The sequence below is a fragment of the Cynocephalus volans genome, chromosome 4 (assembly GCF_027409185.1).
Source record: "Cynocephalus volans isolate mCynVol1 chromosome 4, mCynVol1.pri, whole genome shotgun sequence".
Taxonomy (NCBI): domain Eukaryota; kingdom Metazoa; phylum Chordata; class Mammalia; order Dermoptera; family Cynocephalidae; genus Cynocephalus; species Cynocephalus volans.
The window spans coordinates 159707968-159733413 of NC_084463.1; the positions used below are offsets into that span (position 1 = coordinate 159707968).

Sequence of the window (25446 nt, forward strand, 5' to 3'; positions counted from 1 at the left end):
AGAGGGAGGCAAGAAGAAGAGGGAGCAGAGGCTCTGGAAGACAGGCCAGCCAGGGGCTCTGAGCGTGATGGGGAGAGGGGACTACCTGTGCATCTCTGACATCCCTTTTTTAGGCCTTCTCAGGGCTCTGGGCTAGGCACTGTGCCAAGCTTGGGGACAAAAGGGGACACAGTGTGCATGGAACCTGGTGGCCTGTGAATGGTGGCTAGAGCTGAGGTGCTTCTGCAGGCCCCCTTTAAAGAAATCTGGTCAGAAAAGCGGCTAACCCTCCCCGTCACGGTGTCCCCGGCTTGGCTCCAGGCCTCTCTCAGTGACAGGGTTTGGTTCCCAGAGTTTCTGAGCCCCTCGGCCCTCCCTTGCAAAGCCAAGTTCACAGAAGAGAGTGTCTGTTGGCCACCCAGGGGTGCAGCTAGGGAGCCCGGGATTATGGGATGGGGCTGGGCTGGTGCACTGCCTGAGATGAGTGATTTCTGGGATCCAGACACCCTCTTAGCCTGCCCAGCACCAAGAGCGCGAGCCGTGCCAAATGAAAGGTGCTGCGTCCAGGCTGCTGCTCCATCAAGGGACATACAGATCCCTTTTCCTATTTGCTGTAGTGGAGGAGTGATGAAAACTGAGGCCAGTGCATTGTGATTTTTATTAAATCCTCGCTTTTGCTGGTGGCTAAGAAAATTGAACAGAAGATCCCTGGTTGCCCTTACGACTGGCGCTGGTGGAAGGGAGGGCTCAGTACGTGTCTGTGTGGGCACCCCTCCCCCCACCTCGGGGCACAGGCTCCTGATGTCCCTGACACCACTGGCTGCAGTGGCTTCCTGGAGCAGACACCCGGCTGGGGGGCATGGGCCCAACAGAGGTTCCAGATCATCCATAGTCCCTGGGCCTGGCTCCCACGAGGTGTTTCCAGTTCCTCAGAGGGTCCAGTGGGGTCCTGGAGCTCACAGCCCTGACGCCTGCCCCGGGGCTCAGGAGACCGGGCCGCCCCCAGCGGCCGCCCACCCGCAGCCCGGCGCTGTCACGTTCCAGCCGCCTGACTCAGGCCGCACGGGGCGGGGAGCCGGGAGGCGGCGCCCGCCTCGGCCCCGGAGGCGGCACCAGGAAGCGCCCGCCCCGGCCGGAGCCGCCATGTAACCGGCGCCGCCCGGAGCCCGAGCTGCTCGGGCCCCAGCGACCCGCCTGCCATGGGGGATGAGGATGAGGACGAAGGCTGCGCGGTGGAGCTGCGGATCACTGAAGGTGGGTGCGGGGGCGCCCGGGGGTGCGGGGCTGGGTGATGGCTGCCCCTGGCAGGACGGCAGGGGTCATGGACTGGCTGGGCTCATTCGCCTCCTGTACCCGCAGCCAACCTGACCGGGCACGAGGAGAAGGTGAGCGTGGAGAACTTCGAGCTGCTCAAGGTGCTGGGCACGGGAGGTGAGGACCCCCCTTCACCGGACAGGTGTCCCAGGCACGGCGCCCTGGGCCTCCCGCCCATACACCCGCCTGGGCCTGGGCCGGGCCAGTGCAAAGGCCCCCCACCTTTTCCCAAAACAGGCCGCCTTGCCTGCCCCACCCTGCCATGCCATGGTTTGCATGCCCACTTCTAGGGCACTCCACATTGACATCTTACTCCTTGCTGCAAGGTCCTGCGTGTGCATGCCTCCTCCCCTGACTTGCCAACACCCTTGGGGCTTGCACCCCTCCCAAGTGATTGGCACAGCTCCTCTCCCTCTACCGATGTGAGAGCCCCCTCCCACGTTTTGCAACCCCCAGACCTGGCTTGCACGCCCCTCCCCTGGTCAAGAGTGCACCTTTGCCTGCTTTCCTGGCATTTGCATCCTTTCTCATCCCTTGGATCTTTCGCAGGTTTGCACATGCCCCGCCCCCACCCCTCGCTGCAGGCTCCTGGAGTTGCATGCTCCCTGGCCTGGTGTGCACATCCCTTCCCTGGTTTTGCTGAGCACCTTCCCAGGGTGTGTGCACCTTTTCCTTAGAAGGCTCTGCTAGCTTTTGCACACGTGCCTCTTGCCCCAGCTCCTTCCCCCAGTTTGCATACCCTTCTGGGTGGGCGTCACCCCACTCCTCCAGTCCGCACCACGCTCTCATTCACTGCCTACCCTCTGCCCACTCACTGCTCCCACAGCCTACGGGAAGGTGTTCCTGGTGCGGAAGGCGGGCGGGCACGATGCAGGGAAACTGTATGCCATGAAGGTGCTGCGCAAGGCAGCACTGATACAGCGCACCAAGACGCAGGAGCACACGCGCACCGAGCGCTCAGTGCTGGAGCTGGTGCGCCAGGCGCCGTTCCTGGTCACGCTGCACTACGCCTTCCAGACCGATGCCAAGCTGCACCTCATCCTGGGTGAGGGCACGCCACATGCTGACCTGGGGGCAATGGGGGCAGGTGAGCCCCCCCGATGGGGGCTACTTCCTAACCTCCACCACACCCCCCAGACTACGTGAATGGCGGGGAGATGTTCACCCACCTCTACCAGCGCCAGCACTTCAAGGAGGCTGAGGTGCGCGTGTATGGGGGTGAGATCGTGCTGGCCCTGGAACACCTGCACAAGGTGGGTGAGGACCTGGCCTTGCAACTGTTGCCATAGAAACTGGGTCTGGGCCTTATAAGGGGCCTACAAACATGACAGCCTTGGGTCTCCCCCTGGGCTTCTGGGGTGGTAGTGACCTTGGTGGGGACTGGAGCTGCCTCCCCAGGCCTCATTGCTGCCTGGGGTGAGTCTCCCCCCTGCACCCCGTGCCTCCTCGAAGGGGCTTTCCTCTCAGGGAACTCAGGACTGCCTCCTGGGGCTGCCTTCACAGAACTTCCTCAAATGGAGACCTCATGCCTTGGCTCCCAAGGCCTCCTTGAGATGGGGCTCTTCACACAGACCTTCCTCCCTTGGGACTGTGGGGCCTCCTTCCTTGCTTTACCTCTTAAATGGCCTTTGTCATCCCATGGCCCAGCTCTGCCCTGGGCCCACTCCTGTTCTAGAGGGGTCTCCTTATCCCGGGCAGGGACACGAGCTGTAGGAGCCAGAGAGGGTCTTGGGGGAGGAAGCCCAGCCTCAGTGCCCCTCTTGCTCCTGCCAGCTGGGCATCATCTACCGAGACCTGAAGCTGGAGAACGTGCTGCTTGACTCGGAGGGCCACATCGTGCTCACAGACTTTGGGCTGAGCAAGGAATTCCTGACGGAGGAGGTGAGTGGACGGCAGCCTGTGCCTGCAGTGTCCCATTCAAGCCGTCCCTTTCCTGTCCCCTCCTGCTCCGTGCCTGCATTCTGGGGGTGCCTAGATCCGGAAGTTCCCATTGCTCAACACTCCAACCTCCCAAGTCCCACAAGTCCCACTCTGAGCCTTGGGAGTTGCTGGGGCACAAGAGAGGCTTGGATGTCCAAATGGGTCCTCTCTGCCTCCTAGAAAGAGCGGACCTACTCCTTCTGCGGCACCATTGAGTACATGGCCCCCGAAATCATCCGCAGCAAGGCGGGGCATGGCAAGGTGGGTTGGCAGGGAGGCAGGGCTGGGTGGTAGTGGTGGGTGGGAGGTGGGGAAGGTGCAGGGCCTCACCCCAGCTCCACCTGCAGGCTGTGGACTGGTGGAGCCTTGGCATTCTGCTCTTCGAGCTGCTCACGGGGGCCTCGCCCTTCACACTGGAGGGCGAGAGGAACACACATGCTGAAGTGTCCCGGTGAGTAGGGCTGGACGTGGAGGGCGGCTGAGGGGCTGCAGGGCCTGCCTGGGCAGGGCTGTAGGGGGGCCTCGCTGCCCCTGACGCCCCCCAATCCTCCCAGACGGATCCTGAAGTGCTCCCCTCCCTTCCCCCCCCGGATCGGGCCTGTGGCACAGGACCTGCTGCAGCGGCTGCTTTGCAAGGATCCCAAGAAGCGACTGGGCGCGGGGCCCCAGGGGGCACAAGAAGTCAAGAACCACCCCTTCTTCCAGGTGAGGCTTCTGACTCCAGGGCCCCCACACCTCCCCGCACATACTACATATGCACACCCCACATACCCATGCTTGGCTGCTGCTCTGGGCTGGGGGACACTAGAGGTATGGCCTGAACCTGGCTAATTTCACTTTATCCGGAAAGCCCCCCAGATAAAGACAGACCCAGAGAAGACAGGTGACCTGCCCAAGATGGCACAGTAAATGGGTGGTTGGCCAGTTCAGGGATCGAACCCTAGACCTTGGTGTTGTCAGCAATGTGCTCTAACCACTCAGCCCCAGGCTTTTTAAAAAAAATGTACCTCCATTCTTAGCATGTAGCCTCCATCCCCAGTGTTGCTTCCTGGTCCACAATGGCTGCTGGAGCTCCTGCCATCTAGGCTGCTTGCCAGGCAGAAAGCAGGAGGAAGAAGAGGTGTAAAAAGGGCACTGGCCAACTATCCACATCCCTCTTGAGGATGTTCTTCTGGAGTCCTACCTGACAATTTTTGCTTACAAGTTACTGTCACTGCTAACTGCCAGGAAGTTTGTAAAATATTCTTTTAGTTGTGTATATTGGTTCCTGGGATAAAATGGGGCTATGGTACTAAGGAAGACAGGGAGAATGGATAGTGGGCAGGCAATTTACAGTATCTGCCACATTGGCTTAAACATAAAAGGGTATGTTTTAGCTCCCCTAAGGGAAGAGTCCAAGGAAAAGTAGACTGACTTCAGGCAAGGTTGTATCCAGGTGCTGAAACTATGTCTCTTGGTTCTGCTTCTCTGCATGGGGACTTTATCACTAGACACTGAGAGGGTCCCCAGCAGTTCTAGACCCCTACCCTCACAGGTTTAAGTCCAGCAGGAGAAAGAGATTTGTTTGTTTTCATGCCAGTTCTATTAAAAGTTCCATAACTGACTAAGAGTGGTGAAGCGGTGGTTCTACAAGGGGAATAGGGCTTTCGTTACCACAGGGAAAGCAAAGGAAGCTGGGGAGGCAGGGAGAATTGCTGCCCACCCCAAAACCCAGATAAGCCCTTGCCTCATTGAGGTGCTGCCCAGTGAGAGTGGCCTGAATGGAGTGGGGTTTCCAATTCTTGCCCTTTGACTCCTAATCTGGTTCCTTTTCCCCAGGGTCTGGATTGGTCTGCTCTGGCTGCCAGGAAGATTCCAGCCCCATTCCGGCCCCAGATCCGCTCAGAGCTGGATGTGGGCAACTTTGCAGAGGAATTTACTCGGCTGGAGCCTGTCTACTCACCCTCTGGCAGCCCCCCGCCTGGGGACCCTCGAATCTTTCAGGTGAGTGAGAACTCATGGGAGAGGTAGGACGCTGCTGCCTGCTTCTGCCCTGGCTGACCCGTAGACACTGCTTAGGTCCCGGGTCCTGATCAGGACTTAGCATCTCTCCAAGACCTCTCCATTTGTAGGGTGCCTGGAGTTGTCACTCATAGAGACCACCACAGCAGGACATGTGTTTGATGGTTCCTGGTTTGTCTTCAGACTTCATGTTAATTTCCTTTCTATTCCATCATCTGTTTGTTGTTGTGTAAAAATATTGTTTAATTCACTTTCTTAGACTGACATCTAAGAAGAGATGCTATGTTTATACTGTGGCTTTTCATGCCCTCTGGCATAGCATGTCACATTCCTGGGGGCACAGGCCCAACTCTCCCCAATTTTAGAAGCTTGGGTTTGTTGGACAAGTACTGAATTGCCCAAAAGTTCCAGAACACACCTCTGTGCCTTTGTATATGCCGTTCCCGCTATGTGGAGTGCCTTTCCCACAAGCCTGGCAAGCCTCCTTGTAAAGAGACTCCTTGTCCACTCACCTGGCCCACTGGGTCACCCTTTCTCTTGTGCACCAGCCTTCTGCAGACAGCACCTCCTTCTGAGCAGTTTATCGTTGTATCCTGAGTCTGCTTCCCCTGGTCTGGAAGCCCCCAGGGGTGGGACTGTGTGTTTAATTCCTATGTCCCTAGGTCCAGCTTGAGGCCCTGGCCTGTAGGACATGGTCCATAAGTATGAACTAAGAATAGATCAATATCAAGTACGGATGATCAGTCCCTTCTATAAAGCTCTTAGAATCGATAACTTTGCTTGAATGTTCCTCATTCCATCATTTCAGTCCTAATGAGAAAGTTCTTTCTTGTGAACCAGTGGTCATCTTCATTCATTCATTTTAATGATTCAAAAATATGAATTGAGTGCCTACAATGTGCCAGGCAATGATCTGGCCACTGGGGACATATCAAGGAACTCAACAGACAGAAATCCCACCCAAGTGGATCCTGCATTCTAGTGCACAGTGCTAGAAAATGACACGGTTAAAATTACCCTTGAAAGTGACTTAAATTGCCAGGACATGGCTTTAGGAAAGGCAAAGAATTACCTTTGGTTTCTCTTTGCATTTCCTCAGTAGTTCCCTTGCAGAAGAAGCCAAAGTCTGGTTTGAAAGGCAGAATAAAATTTTTACATGGAATGGAATTCTCATAAGCTAAGCATGTGTGATGTCAGGCCACCTTCCTTTCATGCTCTCCACTCATCATTTTCTGGGCCTTGGCACCTGGGGGCGGGGAGTGGATAGGTGGTCACTGTGATGACAAAGGTGGGGGTCACAGGCTGGTGGGAGGACAGACATGGCCCCAAACAGTTGTAAAACAAGGTGGAATAAAATGTGTTCACACATCCTGTGTGCACCGGCATGCAACGGGAACATCCCCTAAGGTTCCCTTATCCAGGGTCTTCCCTCTGCCAGCCTCCGACCTCCAGGTCTGGGCTTTCCAGGGACTCCTCACCTGCATCCCCAGCCCCCATGTCCATCTGCCCGTGACCCCCACCCCTGCAGGGATATTCCTTCGTGGCGCCGTCCATCCTATTCGACCACAACAACGCTGTGATGACCGATGTGCTGGAAGCACCTGGTGCTGGAGACCGGCCAGGCCGGGCAGCGGTTGCCAGGAGCGCCATGATGCAGGTGGGCTTGGCGGGGGGACTCTGGGCCTGGATTCACCAGGAGCCCGCGGTGTGATCTCGGTGAGGGCCTGAGCCTCTCCAAGGTGGGATGTGCTGTGACCGCGGGGCTCCAGGGTGGGATCTCTGACGCTCCCCTTCACCTCCAGGACTCGGCCTTCTTCCAGCAGTACGAGCTGGACCTGCGGGAGCCGGCGCTAGGCCAGGGCAGCTTCTCCGTGTGTCGCCGCTGCCGCCAGCGCCAGAGCGGCCAGGAGTTCGCGGTCAAGATCCTCAGTCGCAGGTGGGCGGACGGGGCCCGGCAGAGCCGCGTCCGGAGGCCCGGGCGGGAGTTCGGCCTCCCTAACCCCACCCGCCCTGCCCCCCAGGCTGGAGGCGAACACGCAGCGCGAAGTGGCCGCCCTGAAGCTGTGCCAGTCGCACCCCAACGTGGTGAATCTGCACGAGGTGCATCAGGACCAGGTGACGCCTTCCGGGTGGACCGCAGGAGGCAGCCCGTGGAGGGCAGGGGACGGGGCCCGAGGGCGCCGTGGGCGGGGCCTGGGGTCGGATGCGGGGGGCCTCTGGGGACCAGGGAGGCCCGGGAGGTGAGATTTGAGGGGAGCAGGGCCTGAGGACCGCAAGGCGGGGCTGAGCATGGCCAGGGAAACGGGATTTGAGGAGGGCGCGCAGGGGGTAGGACTTAGGGGGCGGGGTTTTAAGGGGGGCAAAGGAACGGTTGTGGGGGGAGGGGAGCCGGAAGGCTGCGAGGTCCCCAGTGAGGGCCTGGGGCGGGGCCTGGAGGGCGGGGCCTGGCTGGGGGCGGGGCCGGCCGGGTGGTCGGTGGTGATCGCGGCCCGCCGCGCCGCCCGCAGCTGCACACTTACCTGGTCCTGGAGCTGCTGCGGGGCGGGGAGCTGCTGGAGCACATCCGCAAGAAGCGGCACTTCAGCGAGTCGGAGGCGAGCCAGATCCTGCGCAGCCTGGTGTCGGCCGTGAGCTTCATGCACGAGGAGGCGGGCGTGGTGCACCGCGACCTCAAGCCCGAGGTGGGCGCGGGGCAGCGGCAGCGGGGCAGGGCTGCGGCAGCGGGGCAGGGCTGCGGCGCCCGGGCCTGCCTCTGACCGCCGCCCCGCCGCCCTCACAGAACATCCTGTACGCCGACGACACGCCCGGGGCCCCGGTGAAGATCATTGATTTCGGGTTCGCGCGGCTGCGGCCGCAGAGCCCCGCGGGGCCCATGCAGACGCCCTGCTTCACGCTGCAGTACGCGGCCCCCGAGCTGCTGGCGCAGCAGGGCTACGACGAGTCCTGCGACCTCTGGAGCCTGGGCGTCATCCTGGTATGGGACGCGGTTCCCGAGGAGGGTTCAGGGTCTCCTGAGCCTGGGGTCAGAGGTCCTCTGGATGCAGAGCAGCCCGAGGCAGGGGACAGGGGTCATGTTGGTGGGGCGGCAGTGTTTCTCCCAGGGTCTGGTGCTGGGGTCGGGGCATCGTGTATCAGGGTGTTAGAAGTCAGGGTTCATCACGCGCAGGTCTCAGAAGTTACCTAGTGGGGAGGGCGAACGGTTTGGGGGTGGGTTGAGGGGTCGGCCTCGGCCTGCAGCCTGCTCTGGTCTCACTTCCCCCCCCTCGCCCCCGTAGTACATGATGCTGTCGGGGCAGGTCCCTTTCCAGGGAGCCTCAGGCCAGGCGGGGCAAAGCCAGGCGGCCGAGATCATGTGCAAGATCCGTGAGGGGCGCTTCTCCCTAGACGGGGAGGCCTGGCAGGGCGTGTCTGAGGAAGCCAAGGAGCTGGTCCGAGGTGCGGAGCCGAAGGTCGAAGTCGCAGACCGTGGTCGGGCAGGGGGAGGTTGTGTAATTATGCTGGGCGGGGATGGTCACTGCATCAGGTGTCCTGGTTGGGGGGTGGGTAGGGGACGAGAGTGGGGCTGTTAGGATCGCTCTGGGGCGCAGCCTCCACACAAGGCCGCCCCCCAGCATTTCCCCGCCCTCCTCCAGGGCTCCTGACTGTGGACCCCGCCAAGCGGCTGAAGCTCGAGGGGCTGCGGGGCAGCTCGTGGCTGCAGGACGGCAGCGCGCGTTCGTCGCCCCCGCTCCGGACGCCCGACGTGCTGGAGTCCTCGGGTCCTGCTGTGCGCTCTGGACTCAATGCCACCTTCATGGTAAGGGCCGAGGCCTGTGGCAGGTGGGTGGACGGAGCCTCTAGAGGTGGGGTCTCCGGGAGGCAGCTTCATCAGAGCCCAGGAAGGCGAGGTGGACCGAGTCTGCTCTCTGGTGGGTCCAGATCCTGACATTTCGGGATGCTGGAGGCCAAGAGCCTGTTGGCCACGATCGAGTGCAATGGCGGGAAGGGAAGGGGCCCGGTATGGGGTCCAAAGCTACGATCTGGAAGCCGGGGCCAGGCCGGGGTTTTGGGGTGGGGGGATTCACGCCCTGCTTTCCCCCAGGCGTTCAACCGGGGCAAGCGTGAGGGCTTCTTCCTGAAGAGCGTGGAGAACGCGCCTCTGGCCAAGCGGCGGAAGCAGAAGCTGCGGAGCGCGGCTGCCTCCCGCCGCGGCTCCCCTGCACCCGCCGCCCCGGGGGGCCGGGCCCCCGCCGCCGCCAAGGGGGCCCCCCGCCGAGCCAACGGCCCGCTGCCCCCCTCCTAGCCCCCGCCACTGTGACCACCCCCGTCCCCATAGGGGTTGTGACCTGGGTGCCCGGCTCTCTGCCTCTGGGCCTCTGCCAGAAGCTCTGGTCTGATCCCCAGGGTTTCCCATCCCCTACCCGCTCCTCCCCGACAGAAGTATTTTTATAAGCAGATAATTTTTTATGTCTTCCCGGATAGAGTTAGAGATGCAGGGAAGGAGGGAGCCTGCTGGGGAGTGGGGTATGGGGGGCCCTCTCGCAAGACACTGCCTCATCTGGGCAGAAGGCCCCTCCCAGGGGACTGCTCCAACAGGGAAGGGCTCCTCCCCCATTTCTAAGCACTGAGTTGCCACAGGGGAGAAACTGAGGCCCCTCCCCTGTTCTCCCCTGAGGCCCTGCTCCTGGGAGGGGGTACCCCTCCAGCTGTCACTTTATGGACTGTCTGTGCAATTATGTCCACCAAAGGCCTGTGTTGGGGGATTGAGGGAGAGGCTCTGGGGGACTCCCGAAGCATTTCTTCCTCACTTTATGACACTTGCTTCTCCCCTACTGGGGTTAAGGAAGGAGGTAGGCAGCCCCCTAAAAGGAGAGGTCCCCTTCTCACCCACTTCCTCCCTTTGGCACAGCTGCTCCTGGCTGTGGGGTGGGGCCTTGGGGGTCTGGGCTGGGCATCCACCCTCACTGCCTAAGCCCATCCAGGCTGTGCCTTTGACTTTAAAATAAAAGTCCACCCAGTACTGTGTGTGGCATCCGTGTGCCTGTGTTCAGGGTGTGCGTGTGTCAGGAGCAGAGGTCCTGGGCTAACAGACTGCCAGCCAATGGGTCTGGGGCCTCAGAGGGGAGGGACAGGCAGACCCGTCTGGGATAAAAAGGTACCCTTTGACATCAGCAGTAGGAGGGCCAAACTCTCATCTTGGGTGTGTATTTGGACAGCTCTACAGTGGATCATTTAGGATTCTCTTGGTTGTAAGTAATAGAAAACCCAACCTAAACTTGCTTAAGCAAAACACAGGATTTTTTAGTCTCTTGTACTACACAGTCCAGCTTCAGGCAAAGCCTGATCTACACTCAAGCACGTGATCAGGACTCAGCTTCCCAGCCAAAGCTTTTAATTCTGTTTCTTGGTGGTGTTCCAGTCTGGAGAACACTCTTTATGGCCCCAAAATGGGTGCCAGTCTGGGGCTACAGATTGAAATCTGGTGCTAGAGTCCTTGTTTCAGTGTCCCAAGGAAAGTCCTGAGCTGTGTTCTGATTGGATCCGTTTAGGTCATGTGTCCATCCTGAACCAGTCACTGTGGTCAGGGATGTAGTATGCTGATTGGCTAAGATCTAGATCATGGACTCTGCCTCTGTAAGCTCATTGGGTGGAGAATAAGGGAAGGGGTGGGCTCTATGGGAGGTCGGTGGGACCTATCTTGGTGTGTCCATGGGGGAGAATGTGAAGGGAGTAGCCCATGTTCGTTATGGCCTTTAGTGCGATCAGAGTGGGCCCCCCTCTCAAGGAGTGTCTGAGACTCCTGCCTGTGAGGTCCTTGCTGGGTGGTTGTGGCCTGAGCACCTTTGCTGGCACCCCAGGTCAGGGCCTTTTGTTCTTATAGTGAGGATGTCCTGACAGCCCCCACCTCAGCTCCTGCCTGGACAACACTCTGGGCTGCCTTCCCGTAGCTTCTTTCCCTAGAGCCACCCTGTGGGACCATCTCAAGGTGGACCTTTCCCTCCTGTCCTACGGTTCACCTCTTAGAGGAGAAGATATCTGGAGGCCTGGGGATCTGAGCTGGGGTCCCAGAGGTGCTGAAGTTGCAGCTAAGCTAGCAGGCCTTGTGGGCAGGGGCTGCTGGATGGGTGGGCAGGTGGGGCCTCATAGGAGTGGGTGGTATGGGAGTGCCCAGGTGTGTCCCATGCTGGTGTTCTGAGAGAGCAGAACAAGTCTCCCAGGAAGAGAGGGGGAGGGGAAAACATTCCTAATTCTGACTCCTACATTACCAGCTGTGTGACTTGAGCAAATCACCTAATAGCCCCAGGCTTCCCCACTTGTCAAAAGGAGGAACTAGAGAATTAACAGATGTAAAAGTGTGGTTATTCAATCACTAAGTATTTATTGAGATTGACTGAGCTCTTCCAATGTGCAGGGTCCCTCCTGAGTACTCTACATGGGAATCTCATTTAAGGTAGTGAAAATGTCCCATTTCATCATATGCTCACAAGCACTGAGTATTAGAATTTTAAAAAATGGTCTCACATCTTCAATTTCTTCACCTTTCATCCCATGTAACTCACAGCCACCTTATGGGAGAGGTGTCCTTAGCCTCATTTCACAGGCAAAGGAACTGGGGCTCAAAGGATGGAAGCAATCCCTAAGAGGGAGCCTGCTGGGGGTGAAAAAGCAGGGGTTAGAGGAGTGAGCCAGCCTTGGTTTGAATCCTCCTCTACTCTGTGTGGGTCAGAGGGCTGGCAGGTGGGAGACGGATGTGAATGGGCTACAGGCTGGCCAGGTTGTGAACCAGCAGAGGGGAGGGAACAGGGTGGGCACAGGTAGGGAGGTGGGGAAGCCAGAGGCCAGTGATCAGCCTCCTTCTTAGTCTAGCCTCCTGCTTCTGCACCTTGACTTTGGCCTCTGACCAAAATCTCCCTTAAATGGGGGCTGTTTCTTTCAGGGAAGCTGGGAGAGCTCACCCTCCTGCACTGGGTCTCTATTTCCACACTTAAAATGTCCTCAGTGAGCAGGCTCTTAAAGTGCCGACGCCCCTGAGAGGGTCCAACAGCCCTGTAGACCTTTCCCTCCTTCCGAGCCACTGTTAACCAACTACTGAAGTGGGCTGCTGGGTTTTAATCTATCCCTGTGGTAACTACTGTTTGCCTCTGGGCAAGTTCCTTCTCCCTAGTGTTTTTCTGGGTTTTAAACTGGAATATTCTACAGTAATGTAGAGATTGCAAAGTGGCCTGTGTCTGGCCTAAAGAGACTTGTTTTTGGGGGGGCCAGCACATGTTTTCAAATGAGGAAATACATAGGAAAATCGGAATGTTTGGCTTTTATTGATAAATCGGCAGGGCTGGCAGTCCCAGGGCATTCTTCCTGTATGGTCCAATCAGTCGGAGCAGAGTCATATTGCCACCAGAGACAGCGTCTCTGCTTTCAGTTTGCCACAGTCCCCACTACTCCCGGTTGCTTATATTGGCTCTGTCCCTCATTTGTCTCTCTGTTCCCTGACCCCACCAGGTATTTGGGTTTGTGACTCTGATATACACAGTCTCCTCTCACATTCACTGCTGCACAAAAATGGAGTTTGTGAAATTTCAAAGATGTCCTTTAAATATTTTTTTGGTTTGTTTCAGAATGTAAATTTAGTTTATATTTGTGGAAAGATAACACCTCCATGTGATTCAAAATTCAAAGGATACAAAAGAGTACATAGTGAAGGATCTTCCACCTCCCTGCCTCAGCCACCAACCTGTTACCTGAGGCAGTCAGTGTCACCAGTTCTTGTGTGGTCTTCAGGTATATTTTATGTATAGTCAAACAAATATAATAATATCTATAAATAATTTAAAAATTCACATTAATTGAATGCTAACTTTAGGAAAAAATTCAGAAAATACCAAAGGGAAAAATGAAAGTCAATGTGGCCTTACTCTCCATAGACAATCTGTGCTACTTAACATTTTGATACATTCAGTTCCAGATTTTTCTTTATTGGTACAGCTTTTTAATTGAAATGACATCAAATTGTAAATAGATTATTATAGCCAGTCTAAAACTCAGAAATAGATTGTGAATATCTCTCTATGTCAATAATTATATTTCACAATGATCTTTTTTTGCAGCCACACAATATTCCATTGTATGGGTGTGCCACGATTTATTTAGATTGTTTCTATTTTTAGCTACTTGGGCAGTTTTCAGTTCCTTGCTATTTTAAACAGTGCTGCAATGAACATTCTTGTACCTACATGTTTGCTCACCTGTCCAAATATTTCCTTAGGATACACTTCCTAGAAGTGGAATTAATGGGCTAGAGGATATGTCCATGCACGCACATTTTGAAGGCTTTGGTGTACAGTATGCTCAAACTGCCCTTCAGAAAGACCTATCGCTTTGTATGACCCGCGCAGCACGGGGGAGATCCGAGAAGCACTGTCTCCTTTAAAATGAAAAGGCGCGTCTCACCAGCTGTGTGTCCTTGCCTGAGTTTTTCTTGAATGAGCTCCTGGAGATCTTGATGCTGCCAAAGCCAGTGGGCACCTCCTTCCCTGCCCTGGAGTCTGGCTGGGCCCGTGGTTGTGGTGGGGGGGCGCTGGGGACCACGAGTTGGGGGATGATGGACAGAGGATGTGGATCTGACCTCTGTTTCTGCCAGCATGGGCTGGAGGAGTCTGTGTGGGGGACGTGGAGAGTGACACTGAGTCTCCAGGGAGGGCAGGCAGCCAGCTGATGCGGAAACCTTGGAGCCTCTCAGACTGTGAACTGAGCCACAGGGTGGGTTTGAACCCCCCTGGCTCTGCCCTGCATTCATAACCAAAGCTGCTTGGGTCTGATTCTCCATGGCGTCTGGTGGGGCGGGGGGTGGTGGATATAGAACAACACCCACCTTGGATTGCTGGAGGGTGCATGGTGGAGTCCCTGGCAAGATGCTGGGCGCACTGTGATTCTTCCACAAAAGGCGGCTTACAGAAAAATTATTAAGAGGACCTGGGAAAATCGGGATTGGCTTGGGCATGCTCAGGAAAAGACCCATGTCCAGGCAAGAGAGGCGATGCTCCTCCCTGCCTCCAGCTCTCCTACCTGCTCCTTGGGCAGCCTGCAGTGCCGTCCTTCTATCGTCAGCCTGTGCTGGGTGTTCTGGACGCTCCCCTGAAAGGTGAGGACCACATCAGCGCCCCCTGAGTGTGAATCTGTCCCTCACGCTCTCCTGACCTGGCATGGTATTGGCAGCTGCCTGCAGCTTGAGAGCAAGCAAACCACCTGGGAGCGGGCAGGGCTGGAACACACCCTGTGCGTGTGGGTGCACGAATGTGTGCAGATGTAAGTAAATATGCGCGTGAACATGTGTGTCTTTGTGAGTGTGTGGAGACGTGTGTGAATGTGAGGATGTTAGTGAGCATGTGAATAGGTGTGAGCACATGGGTGTGCAGGTGCATGAGAGTGTGAGGATATGTGTGAGCACATGTGAGTGTGAGCGTGTGTGTATGGGAGACAGTGAACGTGTCTGTAAGCAACAGTGTGGGTGTGCATGGGAGCGTATTTTGTGAGTGTGGGATTGTGTGAGTTTGCAAGTGTGAATGAGTATCAGTGTGTTTGATTGCGTGTATGTGAGTGTGAGCATGTGTGAGAGTGTGTGCATGTCTGAGTGTGTGTGTGCACGTGAGTCCTCTGAAAGAGGCGCAGAGTGCCAGGGTAGACGCCTGGCAGCAAATACTTCGTCCTTCAGCATGTTCTCCTCCTCCGTGAAATCCAGGCTCCCACTGGGAACTTTATTGTAAGAGGGGGATGTGGGATTCAGGCCCCAACAGGATGGACTGACTCCCGGCCCTGGCTGGGGCTGGTCTGGGGACTGCAGAGCTGAGCTGTGGGCAGGCAGGCATGATGGGGGGGTGACTCCGTGGAGATGCTGGACTGCCAGGGAAGTGGTGACAGACCAAGGGCCATGCCAGGTGGAAGCTGATCTCCAGGGCTCTTGCTTTGCCCATGGGCCGGGAAAGAAGGGCTGTGGGGAGGGAGGCAGCGAGACAGGCTGGGGGGATGGGAGCTGGAAGGTGACACTGATGCTGGCTCCTGGCCTTATCCCTAGGGCAGACTGGATGTGTGACTGTGTTTGGGGAGCCCTGGCCTGCTTGCTCAAACCTTCTGCAGGAGGGGCCTTCCTGGGGAGAGCCTGCCCTCTGACAGCTGCCCTAGAATGCAACGAGTGTCAGGGGGAAGTTATCTGTAATAAACATGTAAGGTGTAAGAAGCTCAGGGCACTGACCCAGGCTGCAAGAAAAAAACCACTTTCTCTTTTTAATCAGTCAGCTGCATTTCTGGCATCATGCCCCTGCTGAACTGGCAGAGAAAAAGTAACCTCCGATATTCCTGGGGAGCCTCTGGCCCGTCCTGGGCCCTGTCACAGAGGTAGGAACCTCTGCGGGACCACTGCTGACACCACTCTGCTCCAGCCCTTCCTGCTCCTTCCATGGCATGCCTGGGGCAGAGGACTCTTGGTGAGACACCAACAGTTCCCCTGTTGAGAGGCCCCAGACACTCGTTCCTCCCTGGGGTCGAGCCTTTTCCCTGGCAGGCTGTTGTGAAGTAGGGCAGGGACCCTCTGCTCTCAAGACCCCCAAGGCTTTCTCCCTTTTTCTGTCTTCCCCTCCCCCCAGGACACAGGATTCTGGAAGACAAAAGTCAAGAAACCACATCAGTGTTTTTACCTTACAAGTGCCTCTGCTAAGGCACATGCTACCTGCTCGAATGGGAGGTGGATTGAGAAAAGGGGGAAAATGCAGGGAGAAAAAAACTGGATTACTAGCTCAATGAATGATCAGGCATGTACAGGATGCATGAACATTACTAATGTGGGAGTGTTTATAGATCCTCTTCTCCGCAGCCCGCTCCTCTCCTCTCCTCTCGGGAAAAGATCCTTATTAGAGAAGGGCCGGGTCACTCTACATAATAAAGGAGTGTGGAGAGGGGAAGGGAGGCAGAGGACGGGGGAGCTGCATTGGCTGCGCAGGGTGCGGGTTGGTGTGAGCGGGAGGGAGATGTCTCAGGGCAGCTGCAGGTGAGGGTGGGCATGTGGGTCCCTCCTGTGACAGTCCAGTGGGGCTCAGCGGGATGGTGGGGCTCAGGGACCCAGACTGAAGAGACTCAGCCATCTCTACCGTGAGGCTCCCAGGGTTCCCCTGGCATTTCCATCCAGGGGTCTGGGGGATGAGAGAGAATGTGGGATATTCTGGAAGTGGTTTATTTTACAGCTGGCCATGTCATTAGCCAGACTTGGCACCTGCTGGGAAAAGGATGCTGAGGAGAGAGGTGAGCATGGATATGGGCAGACCGTCCATTCTTCCCAGTGTCATCACATTAGGTCACCATCGTCTGTTTCTTGGACACCACAATTTCCTGCTAATGGTCTCCCAGCATCTCCCACCCCTCCTTCACAGGGTCCTCCATACAGAAGCCAGGGGAATTAAAACAATGACAGCAACATACATCTAATCATTTAACTCCTGTAGAGCAAAGGCCACACGCCTTTCCATGACTTGGCCCCATGCAGCCTGGACTGCCCACCTCTCCAGCCTCATTTCTCGCCATCCGCTGCCATGGGCTCTCTGCTGCAGCCTCATCGAACCTCTTCTGGTCCTCAAACTCACCCTGTTCATTCTTCGCACATGCTGATCCCTCTGCTGGGCACACTTTTCCCTTCTCTTGGCCGGGCTGATGCTGCTTCATCCTTCAGTACTAAGATGGAAACTGTTTTCTCCAATAGCCTCTCCTGACCCCCCTTCCCCCTACTAGCCTAGGAGCCCCCTCTTTGGGCTGCCAGAGCAGCCTGCACTTCCCATCAAAGCAGCCAGCCCTTTGCATCCCGATCTTGTTTAATTGTCAGTCTTTCCCTCTGGGCCGTGAGCATGGGGGGAAGGACAGGACTGTCCACACCATTCACCACTGTACCCTGTGAGCCACATAATACCTGGCTGATGGTAATGTTTGTCGAGTGAACAATGTTTATCGAGTGAACACATGAACACATCTGTGGATTCAGCCATTCCTTAGCAACAACCCTTCAGTTGAATTTATAAAAACCCCAATTAAGCCTCCTGCTGGGGGTAAACTCGGGTCATAATTGCTCTGCCAACTAGGTGCTCAGGGTGGACTGGCCAGGTGAGCAGGGTCCTTTCCCCAAGCTGCCCAGGAGGTCCTGTGCGAGTCTGGATGCTGCCTGTGTCAGTAGCTCTGCCGCTGCCTGCTGTGTAACCCTGGGCAAGCCACGTTCCCTCTCTGAGTATCTGCTTCTTTATCTGCAACATGCGATGGGAGGAGATCACTGACTCTCAGACCCAGTTTTGCGGAGCCCTAGTGCTCTGAGGAAGTCTCTCTGCACAGGGCGAGGGCGGAGGCAGGATGACTGATGGCCCGCTTCTTCAACCAGAGTGGCTTTGCTTTTGTCTGTGTCTTATGCAGCCATGCATCACTCGACGTTGAGGGTATGTTCTGAGAAACGTGTCCTTAGGCAATTTCATCGTTGTGCAAACATCACAGAGTGTACTTACACAGACCCAGATAGTCTAGCCTTCTACACATCCAGGCTATATGGTATAAGCTATTATAATCTTATGGGATCACTGTCATATACGCAGTCTGTCATTGACCAAAATGTCATTATGCGGCACCTGACTGCGTTAGAGTTGAATGTAAGATTCCATTTGAAAAAGGGCTCTGCTGCTAAATGTAGTTAACACATCCCTAAACGAGAAGACAAAGAGGGTCTCCAAGCTCAGTCTCCGGAGCCTCCCTGCTTGAGTGTGAAACTGTGCTCCACTGGTTCGTAGTTGGGTGACCCTGGGCAAATTACTGAACCTCTCTGTGCCTCAGTAACCCTATCTGCAAAATGGGGGCAACAATACTGGCTACCTCACGGGGTTGCTGTGAGGATAAGATTGGATAATACATGCAAAGCACTGGGACACCTCAAGGTGTTCACTGAATGCTGGTGATGGTGCAGAGGGGAAGCTGGGGAGGCAGCAGAGGGCAGGAGGGCCCCTGGAGTGGGTGAGGCAGGGAGGTCGCTGCCATCGCACCCAGGCCGACTCAGGCTGGCTCCCACGGGGCGGTACATACGTGTGTGTGCAGTGGTCTTCCAGCACATTTTCATTGAAAGAAAACATTCCTTTCAGATTTCCAAAACCTCAAAGGTAAGAACTTGGCAGGAAAAGTAAGGAGAATTCCCTAAGTCTATCTCATTCTGCGTTGCCTGTTCCTGCTGGCCCCAAGGCAGGCGGTACCCAGCCATGCTTACCCTGTGCGGGTGAAGACAGCATCCACCAGGCCAGGGCTTCTGGGGACCCTCCCTCCCGCCTGCTCCCCTTTGGACAGTGGGATGCCTGAAACCACAGGTTGAGTGCAGCCAAGGAGTTGAGTACCCTGGGAGGATGTGCAGGAGGGTTCCTCTGTCCCCTGCATCCTGCTGAATCAGAATTTTTGGAGGTGGGGTCTGAAAATCTGCTTTTAAAAAAGCTTCCCTGGTGTACATTCAGGGTTTAGAACCATAGATCTCTTTAACCTCCTGAACTTTAGACTGAGGCACACAGAGGGAAGGGGCTTACCCAGAGCCACAGAGCTGCTGAATGGCAAAACCATGTCCCCTGATGCCCCCAGCTGAGTCTTTCTTCCTGATGGAGCCATGCTTTCTGTCGTGTGGAATTTTCCACAGGGACAGCTCCAGTTTTATGCTAGGAGCTCTCAGAAACCAGTATCTGCTGCCAGAAATCTAGGTCATTGCCTGGTTTACTGGAAAGTGGGTATTCTATAAAGTAAGGGGTGTCTGTGATCCTGACCCCTTAACCAGGTCCACAGAGCCTCTCTTTGTTACTTTTCCTGCTTAGCAAGGGTCCACAGGTGCCAGGCAGGGTGTGCCCAGCAACAGATGTCCCTGCAAACCTGTCACAGGCAGGCTGTTGGAAGGCCACCAGACACAGAAGGGAAGGAGGGGGAGTTTTCTCTGAGCCCCTGAGACCAGGTGGATACTGAACAGTTAGTGGGGAGGGGGGCATTTGTCCACCAAGAGAGAGTTGCCGAAGTCAGGCAGACACTGCGGTTCAGAGCTCTTCAATCCGCTTCCATGGTGGCCTCCACATCCTGCATCTCCCTGGCTGAGGTGTGGAAGCTTGAAGGTTCCTCTTGTCTGAGTGAGCCAAGTCCAGAGAAAGTGTGTGGTTCCTGTGGAAAGAGGAAACACTTTCTGGAGCTTTCCTTCAACAACAGTAAGGATGATGATGATGTTGAGGCCATTTACTGAGTGTCACTATGTGCCACCCAGGCCCTGTGCTGCACAGATACAAGTGCATGCCACTGTAGTCACTGCTGTTAGACAAATAATAGTAATTGCTAACATTATTGATTGCCTGCCCTGTGCCAGGAGACAGGCATGGGGCCAAGCACTGTCCACATTTGTGATTTCATTTCATGAATAGGTTCTATATTAATATGATCTGTTATTGTTCCCATTTTATGGAGGAATAAAATGAGGCCCAGAGAGGTAAAGTAAATCCTACAAGGTCACACAGAGGCATCCAGGGATGCTGGCCCTGGAACCCAGACCTCTCTACTCCAGACCTGAGCTCTTAACCACAATGTTAGGCTGCCTCTCAAAGTTGTCTCCTGCCTTCAAGATGTTCTCTCTACCAGCTGTGTGGTTATTTGCTCTTTTTCCGCTGCACATTTTAGCTTTCTTCTCACCGAGGGTCTGGTTTGGAGAGCTTGACGTGCCATGAGTGCCAGCTCTGGGCCCTCTTTATTGGAGGCAGTTGTGCCAGCTTGATTCGCTGCCCTTTTGAAATAAATCTTGCCAATCATCATGTGGCATTGTGGTGTCCCTCATCTTAGCTCAGCTTTCTATTCTGATCAACAACTTGGTTCTACATTGTGAAGACTGTAGTTTGGAAAGACTAGAAACAGGGCTCCAAAATAAATTGTTTCAAGAATAAAAGCAAATGAAAGGTGAATGAGAAGGAACAAACTGTGAAAACTCAGGAGACAAAGAGCTTGAGGTCCCAGTAGACCACCAGCTGAGCATTAGTCTGCTGCTGTTTTAAATATCTACTTAGCAGTGGAATATGATAGCAGACTTGTTAAGGTAAGCCCCACAAAATAGTATGGCATTTCAGGTGGAGAACAGGCTGTGAATACCCAATGTTTTGCCTCCTCTTTTTTGATGCCATAATCACTCTTTACAGACTTGTATCATTCCTGTCATATGGTGCCTACAAGAATCCAGGTGAGAAGTTAGTTTGAAGTCCTATGCCCTTACTTTCATTCAGCTCTCAGGAACGTGTGGCCAAGGCTGCTATTTGCTTACCCAATAAGCTTACCCTGTCTTCCTTAGCAAGAGAAAACCTATAGTGCTGGGTGTGTCAATGGGCTTTTTATGATACCACATTTCCTAGCTTCTCAGAAAGAGGCTAATAAGATGTAAGTAAGGGTTACTGGGTGGGGTTTCTGGGAAAGCTCTTCAAAGGAGACTGACTCAGCTGGGAGGCATGCCCTTCTGCCCTTGCCCCTCTCTACTCCCTGCTGCCTGGAATGTGGATGTGATGTCTGGAGCTGCAGTAGCCCTATTGGGATCATGAGGTGACCTGAAGGATGGGAGCCTTATGTTAATGATGCAGAGAGTGAGATAGAAGGAGTCTGGGTCAGTGATGGCTGTGGAACTGCTTTAGCAATCCTGGACTGTCTATCTTTAGACTTCTTTTACATGAGAGGAAGATTTAACCTCTATCTTGTTCTAGCCACTGTTATTTTGATTCTTAGTAACTTGTTTCCAGGTTCAATTCTTAACTGATACTGAAGACTTTTGAGCACAATGGGTGCATCACTTTCTACCATAAATAAAGAATAGTTTGATATGATGTAGCAGGGTGTCTAGGTGTTCATACTGGAAGCAGAGTCTGCCCTTTGCCGGACTGGGGCCCTGCGTTGGCTCAGTCTTATTTGGAGGAATGGACATGCTTGCTGGCTTTCTCCCTCAGAACTGCAGGAGGAGAATGAAGGCATTTGGTGCAGAAGTGCCAGGGAGAGGACAGGAAGGCAAGAAGGGTGGAGGAGATTGCCACAGTGAGGGGACTTAGGACTTGGAGCCTGTGGAGCTGTTTCTTTGAGAGGTGATGAGCCTTTAGGCTCAGGCTGTGTCCCTTCCAGGTCAGGGTGACAAAAGACAGTTTAGCTATGGGATGAGCATAGAGCCTTGTGCCCCTGCCCCAGCCCCATCCCGACGCTGACTCTCCAGGACTGGCAGTCTGGGCAACACTGGGGGGCAGCCCTGATGGCTGGTGGGGCTGCTTTCCCAGAAAGGGGGGGTCAGCAGAGGCATGGGATGCAGAGAGGATGAGGCCAGGTGGACGACAAATTTGGGCTTATACCTGAGTACGTCTGGGACATTCCAGAGGGCTCCCTGGAATTCCTGGGGTGTTGAGTACTGAGGCTCTGTGGTGTGCAGCCAGGCACTAAGCCTGGCAATTTAGCTGGAGACCTCATTTGTACCCCCGGATGGCCAAGTGGGACATGCAGCCTATACAGGAGTTGGAATCTGGTGAACTTAATTAACATTGTAAATCCTGTGGTGCTTCCAGTGTTGTGGTCACCTTATTACCTGGTGGAGACATTTCCCCTTAGAAAGTTGATTTCAGCAACTGCTCCATAAACATCCTTGAAGCTCACAGCCATCTTTGCTATTCTGTAGCTCATGCCACATTTTCTCAGTCTGTTCCACGTTTGCTATTGAATCCACAATTCAGGCAAATGGATTTAAAGGCATTTACAACCTTTTTTTTTTTTTTTTTTTTTTTTAAAGCAAAAGCTTCTTCCTCAGTGTAAGCAGCTCTGTCTGGCCTACCGTTTGCCAAAAGACTCAGCTCTCAGAAACATCTCTTGCCAATTGATGCTGATAATAAAGATCTGAAACCTGCAGCAAGGATCAGACATGTAAGAGCCAGCATCTCGGCATTATAAAGCATGAACTCTCCCATGAGTTAGGCAGAGAGATATCTTAATCTCCATTTTACAGATGGAGAATCTAAGGTGAGGCCTTGCTTGTAGTGACACGGCCAGCAATCGGTGGGGAATTGAGGGGTCTTTTTATGTTGTCTCACCACTCCTCGAACTATTAGCATCAAAAGAAGATTAGCCCCAATATTTGTTTAAGTTGAATAAAAGTGCTGGCTGATATTTGAGCACTGACTCTGAGACTAGCCGATACCTCGTGCCTCTGATCTGTGATTTCGATTAATATGCACAGCTTACTAAGCACTGACTCTTCCCACTGACATCTTCTTTAAAGCTCCTGATTTTCTTGTAAGTATCCACCCTGTCCCTCCAAGTACGTTCCAGGTCACACCTTGGCCAAAGTTCCTGGAATGCATGGGATGCTGGGGTAGATGCTCACACACTTCTGCTGGCTTTGGGCCAGGAAGAACAGAGCCCCGAAGGCAGCTGGCAGCCAGTCTGTGACCACAGGGGACTGAACCTCAGGGTCCAGCTGAGGCCATGGCTGAGAGCAGAGAGGAAAGAAATCAAGTCCTGATGACAAAGCTGGGCTGCTGGATTTAACCAGTCCTGAAGCCCACCCTCCTGCTGGACTTTCCTTTAGGCAGGCAGCACCTCCCTTCATTGTTTTCTCTCCTTGTGTCACCCTAAGTCCTATCTCATGCTGGCAGACCAGTCCCTACGTCCATGGAGCAGCATCCAGCTCGTAAAGGGGCCGGGATGCTCGGCTGGGTCTCTGCTCCTTGCACCTTTCTTCAGGTGTGATGAGCACATCAGGGGAAGGCATTGGGACTGGGACACAAAGTCACTTGAGTCATCTGCTCAGGACAATATGTCAATTAAGAAGAAGTTTCACGGTAAGAAGTAGCCCTGTCTGGGCAGATGTGTGTACTTGATAGAGGGAGCAGGCTCAGCGATAGGAGAGCTGCTGAGGAAGCCCACCTGGATGTGGCGTTGGACGTGGGCACTGGCCCAGCAGAGAGGCCCGGAGCTCCAGCAGAGGGGACATGCAGGTGGCTGCTGGGCCCCGAGGGGGGCTGTGCCCCTTTCACCATGCCCCGCCAGTCTTCAAATACAATGACAAGTCAGGGGAAGGTGGGACTTCTGAGGAGCTGAGGTTCCTCACTTACCAGCCTCCAGTGGGTGCTGCCAAGGGCCTTCCCGTGGCCTGCAGGGGGCAGGGCAAGGACGGGAGAGGGGACTTGGCCCAGAGGAGGGTGAAGGTCGGTGGGCAGCCATGGAACCCGGGGCTCTGTGTTATGGTGGCCTCGCTTGAGCTAAGTGGGAGCCAAAGGGAGGCCCCCAGAGAGGAGCGGTGGCTTGGCTACTTCGTGCTCCTGGTCTGTGTGTTGGCTCAGCAGGCCCAGAAATTCCATGCAACCCTTTGCCCTGAAGGGGGCTGTATGCACCCTGAGGTGAAGAGAACCTCAGTGTGGGGAGAACAGGCTGTGTCCCCACTGTCCCCAGCAGGTGGGGAGAGTGCAACTTAGGAGGTGGGGCCTCAGTTTCTTGGCTGGAAAGTAGCAGGAGGCTGCCCTATGTGAGCGTTTTGCAAACTGTGTTCCGTGGAGCTCAAGAGGTTTGTGAGATGGAAATAGATACTCTGTAAAAAGGCTTTGTAATCAGCTTATACTTTGCTGCTTCTTGGAAAGTCATAAAGCCCATAGGGCATTAAAGGCTCTGAGGAGTCCTGCATTGTGACTCCTGTTTGACTCAGGGTTTCCCACGGTACACCCTGGGTTCCCTGGAATGTAGTTTGGGAAACTGTGCTCTGGCTATGGCCTGCTCTGAGCCTGGACATTCTCTTGGGAACAGGCCAGGCTTGTCACGGAGGTGATTTATAAGCTGGAGAGCCAATTCATTAATTTTCAGGGAAGCCATCTCTGCCAGCCTAATTGATGGCAGCAATTTGCCGAAGGCACCGGGAATTGAATCCGGAGGCCAGTGATGGCTCAGCGGTTGACTGGGGGAGCCAAGGAGGGGAAAGGAGGGTTGCTGTTCTGGGAACCTCACAGCGAGCGACCTGCCGGCAAGAAGCAGGAAGCGTCCCTGCTGTGTGCTAAGCACCTCGCAGCTGTTGCATTAGTCCATTTTCTGTTGTTGATGACACCTCTAACTGGGTAATTTTTAAGAAAATAAAATTTATTTCTTACAGTTGTGGAGGCTGGGAAGTCCAAGGTCTAGGGGGCACATCTTGGGAGGGCCTTATTCTTGACACAGAGCCCCATGGTGACACAGTGTGTCACATAATGAGGGCTGGGTGAGAGCGCTTGTTAACAGGCTCACATTCTCTCCTTATAAAGCCTCCAGTCCACGCCTGTGGTAACCCATGAACCATTAACCCATTACTCCACAAATGGATTAATCCATTCATGAGAGCATAGTCCTCACAATGCAATCCCTTCTTAAAGGCCCCACCTCTCAACACTGCCGCACTGGGAATCAAGCTCCCACATGAGCTTGGCGGTACATTCAAACCATAGCAGGTGTCATCTTCTTTAAACTCTGAAGGAACCCTCTGTGGTGGGTCTCACAGAGCTCCGTTTACAGCTGAGAAGGCTGAGGACCAGGGGGCTTCACCTCTTGCAGCACAGGTCACGGCTGGGGCTCAAGCCAAGGTCTGTTGGGCCCCAGGGCCTTTGCATCCTAGGCCACCCCAGCCCTGCCAACCCCCTTGATCCCTCCCCACAAGCCCAGAGCTCAGCCTGTCCTTTTATCATTTATTTATTTATTTATTTTTAAAAAGATGACCGGTAAGGGGATCTTAACCCTTGACTTGGTGTTGTCAGCACCACGTTCTCCGAAGTGAGACAAAGATGTCAATTGACAAGGCAGCAAAGGAAGTGGTTCTGGGGAGCATGGGCGAGGGGGTGCATTTAACCTTGTCTGTGGGGGCCAGAAGGGATTCTTCTCGATGTAAGTACCAGGAGGGCTGAGAACCACAGAAACAGGGGTATGGCCCCCAGGCCCTGAGGCAAAATCATGCTCAATGGCGGGTCTGCTGCTGCCACCACTGAGCACTGGGCACCATTTTGGCCCCACTGCAGGCTCTGGCTCTGTGCCCCTGGGTGCCACCACTGACCCTGAAGCCCCGACTGTCCTGGGAGTTGGACACTGGCCAGAATGGATTCTCTACTATCCCTGACTGTTGATTTAAAGTCTGGGGAAGGGGCCGAGCCCATGGTGCACTCGGGAGAGTGCGGCGCTGGGAGCGCGGTGACGCTCCCGCCGCGGGTTCGG

At 54.9% G+C, this 25446-nt stretch overlaps 1 protein-coding gene across 2 annotated transcripts; it reads left to right on the forward strand.

The window, feature by feature from the left end:
* Positions 1-1107: 1107 nt before the first annotated feature.
* Positions 1108-10204, forward strand: RPS6KA4 (ribosomal protein S6 kinase A4). 2 transcript variants are annotated; one of them, XM_063092852.1, is made up of 17 exons: positions 1108-1233; positions 1339-1410; positions 2120-2338; positions 2431-2546; positions 3067-3174; positions 3394-3474; positions 3561-3664; positions 3768-3918; positions 5032-5196; positions 6743-6871; positions 7017-7150; positions 7236-7329; positions 7722-7895; positions 7994-8188; positions 8490-8649; positions 8847-9010; positions 9296-10204. In XM_063092852.1, exons 1-17 carry the CDS (start codon positions 1179-1181, stop codon positions 9494-9496), a joined length of 2322 nt encoding a protein of 773 aa, XP_062948922.1. In that variant the 5' UTR covers positions 1108-1178; the 3' UTR covers positions 9497-10204. The 2 variants fall into 2 exon arrangements, with proteins under 2 accessions (XP_062948922.1, XP_062948923.1); XM_063092853.1 differs by lacking the exon at positions 2120-2338.
* The last annotated feature ends 15242 nt before the right edge of the window (positions 10205-25446 follow it).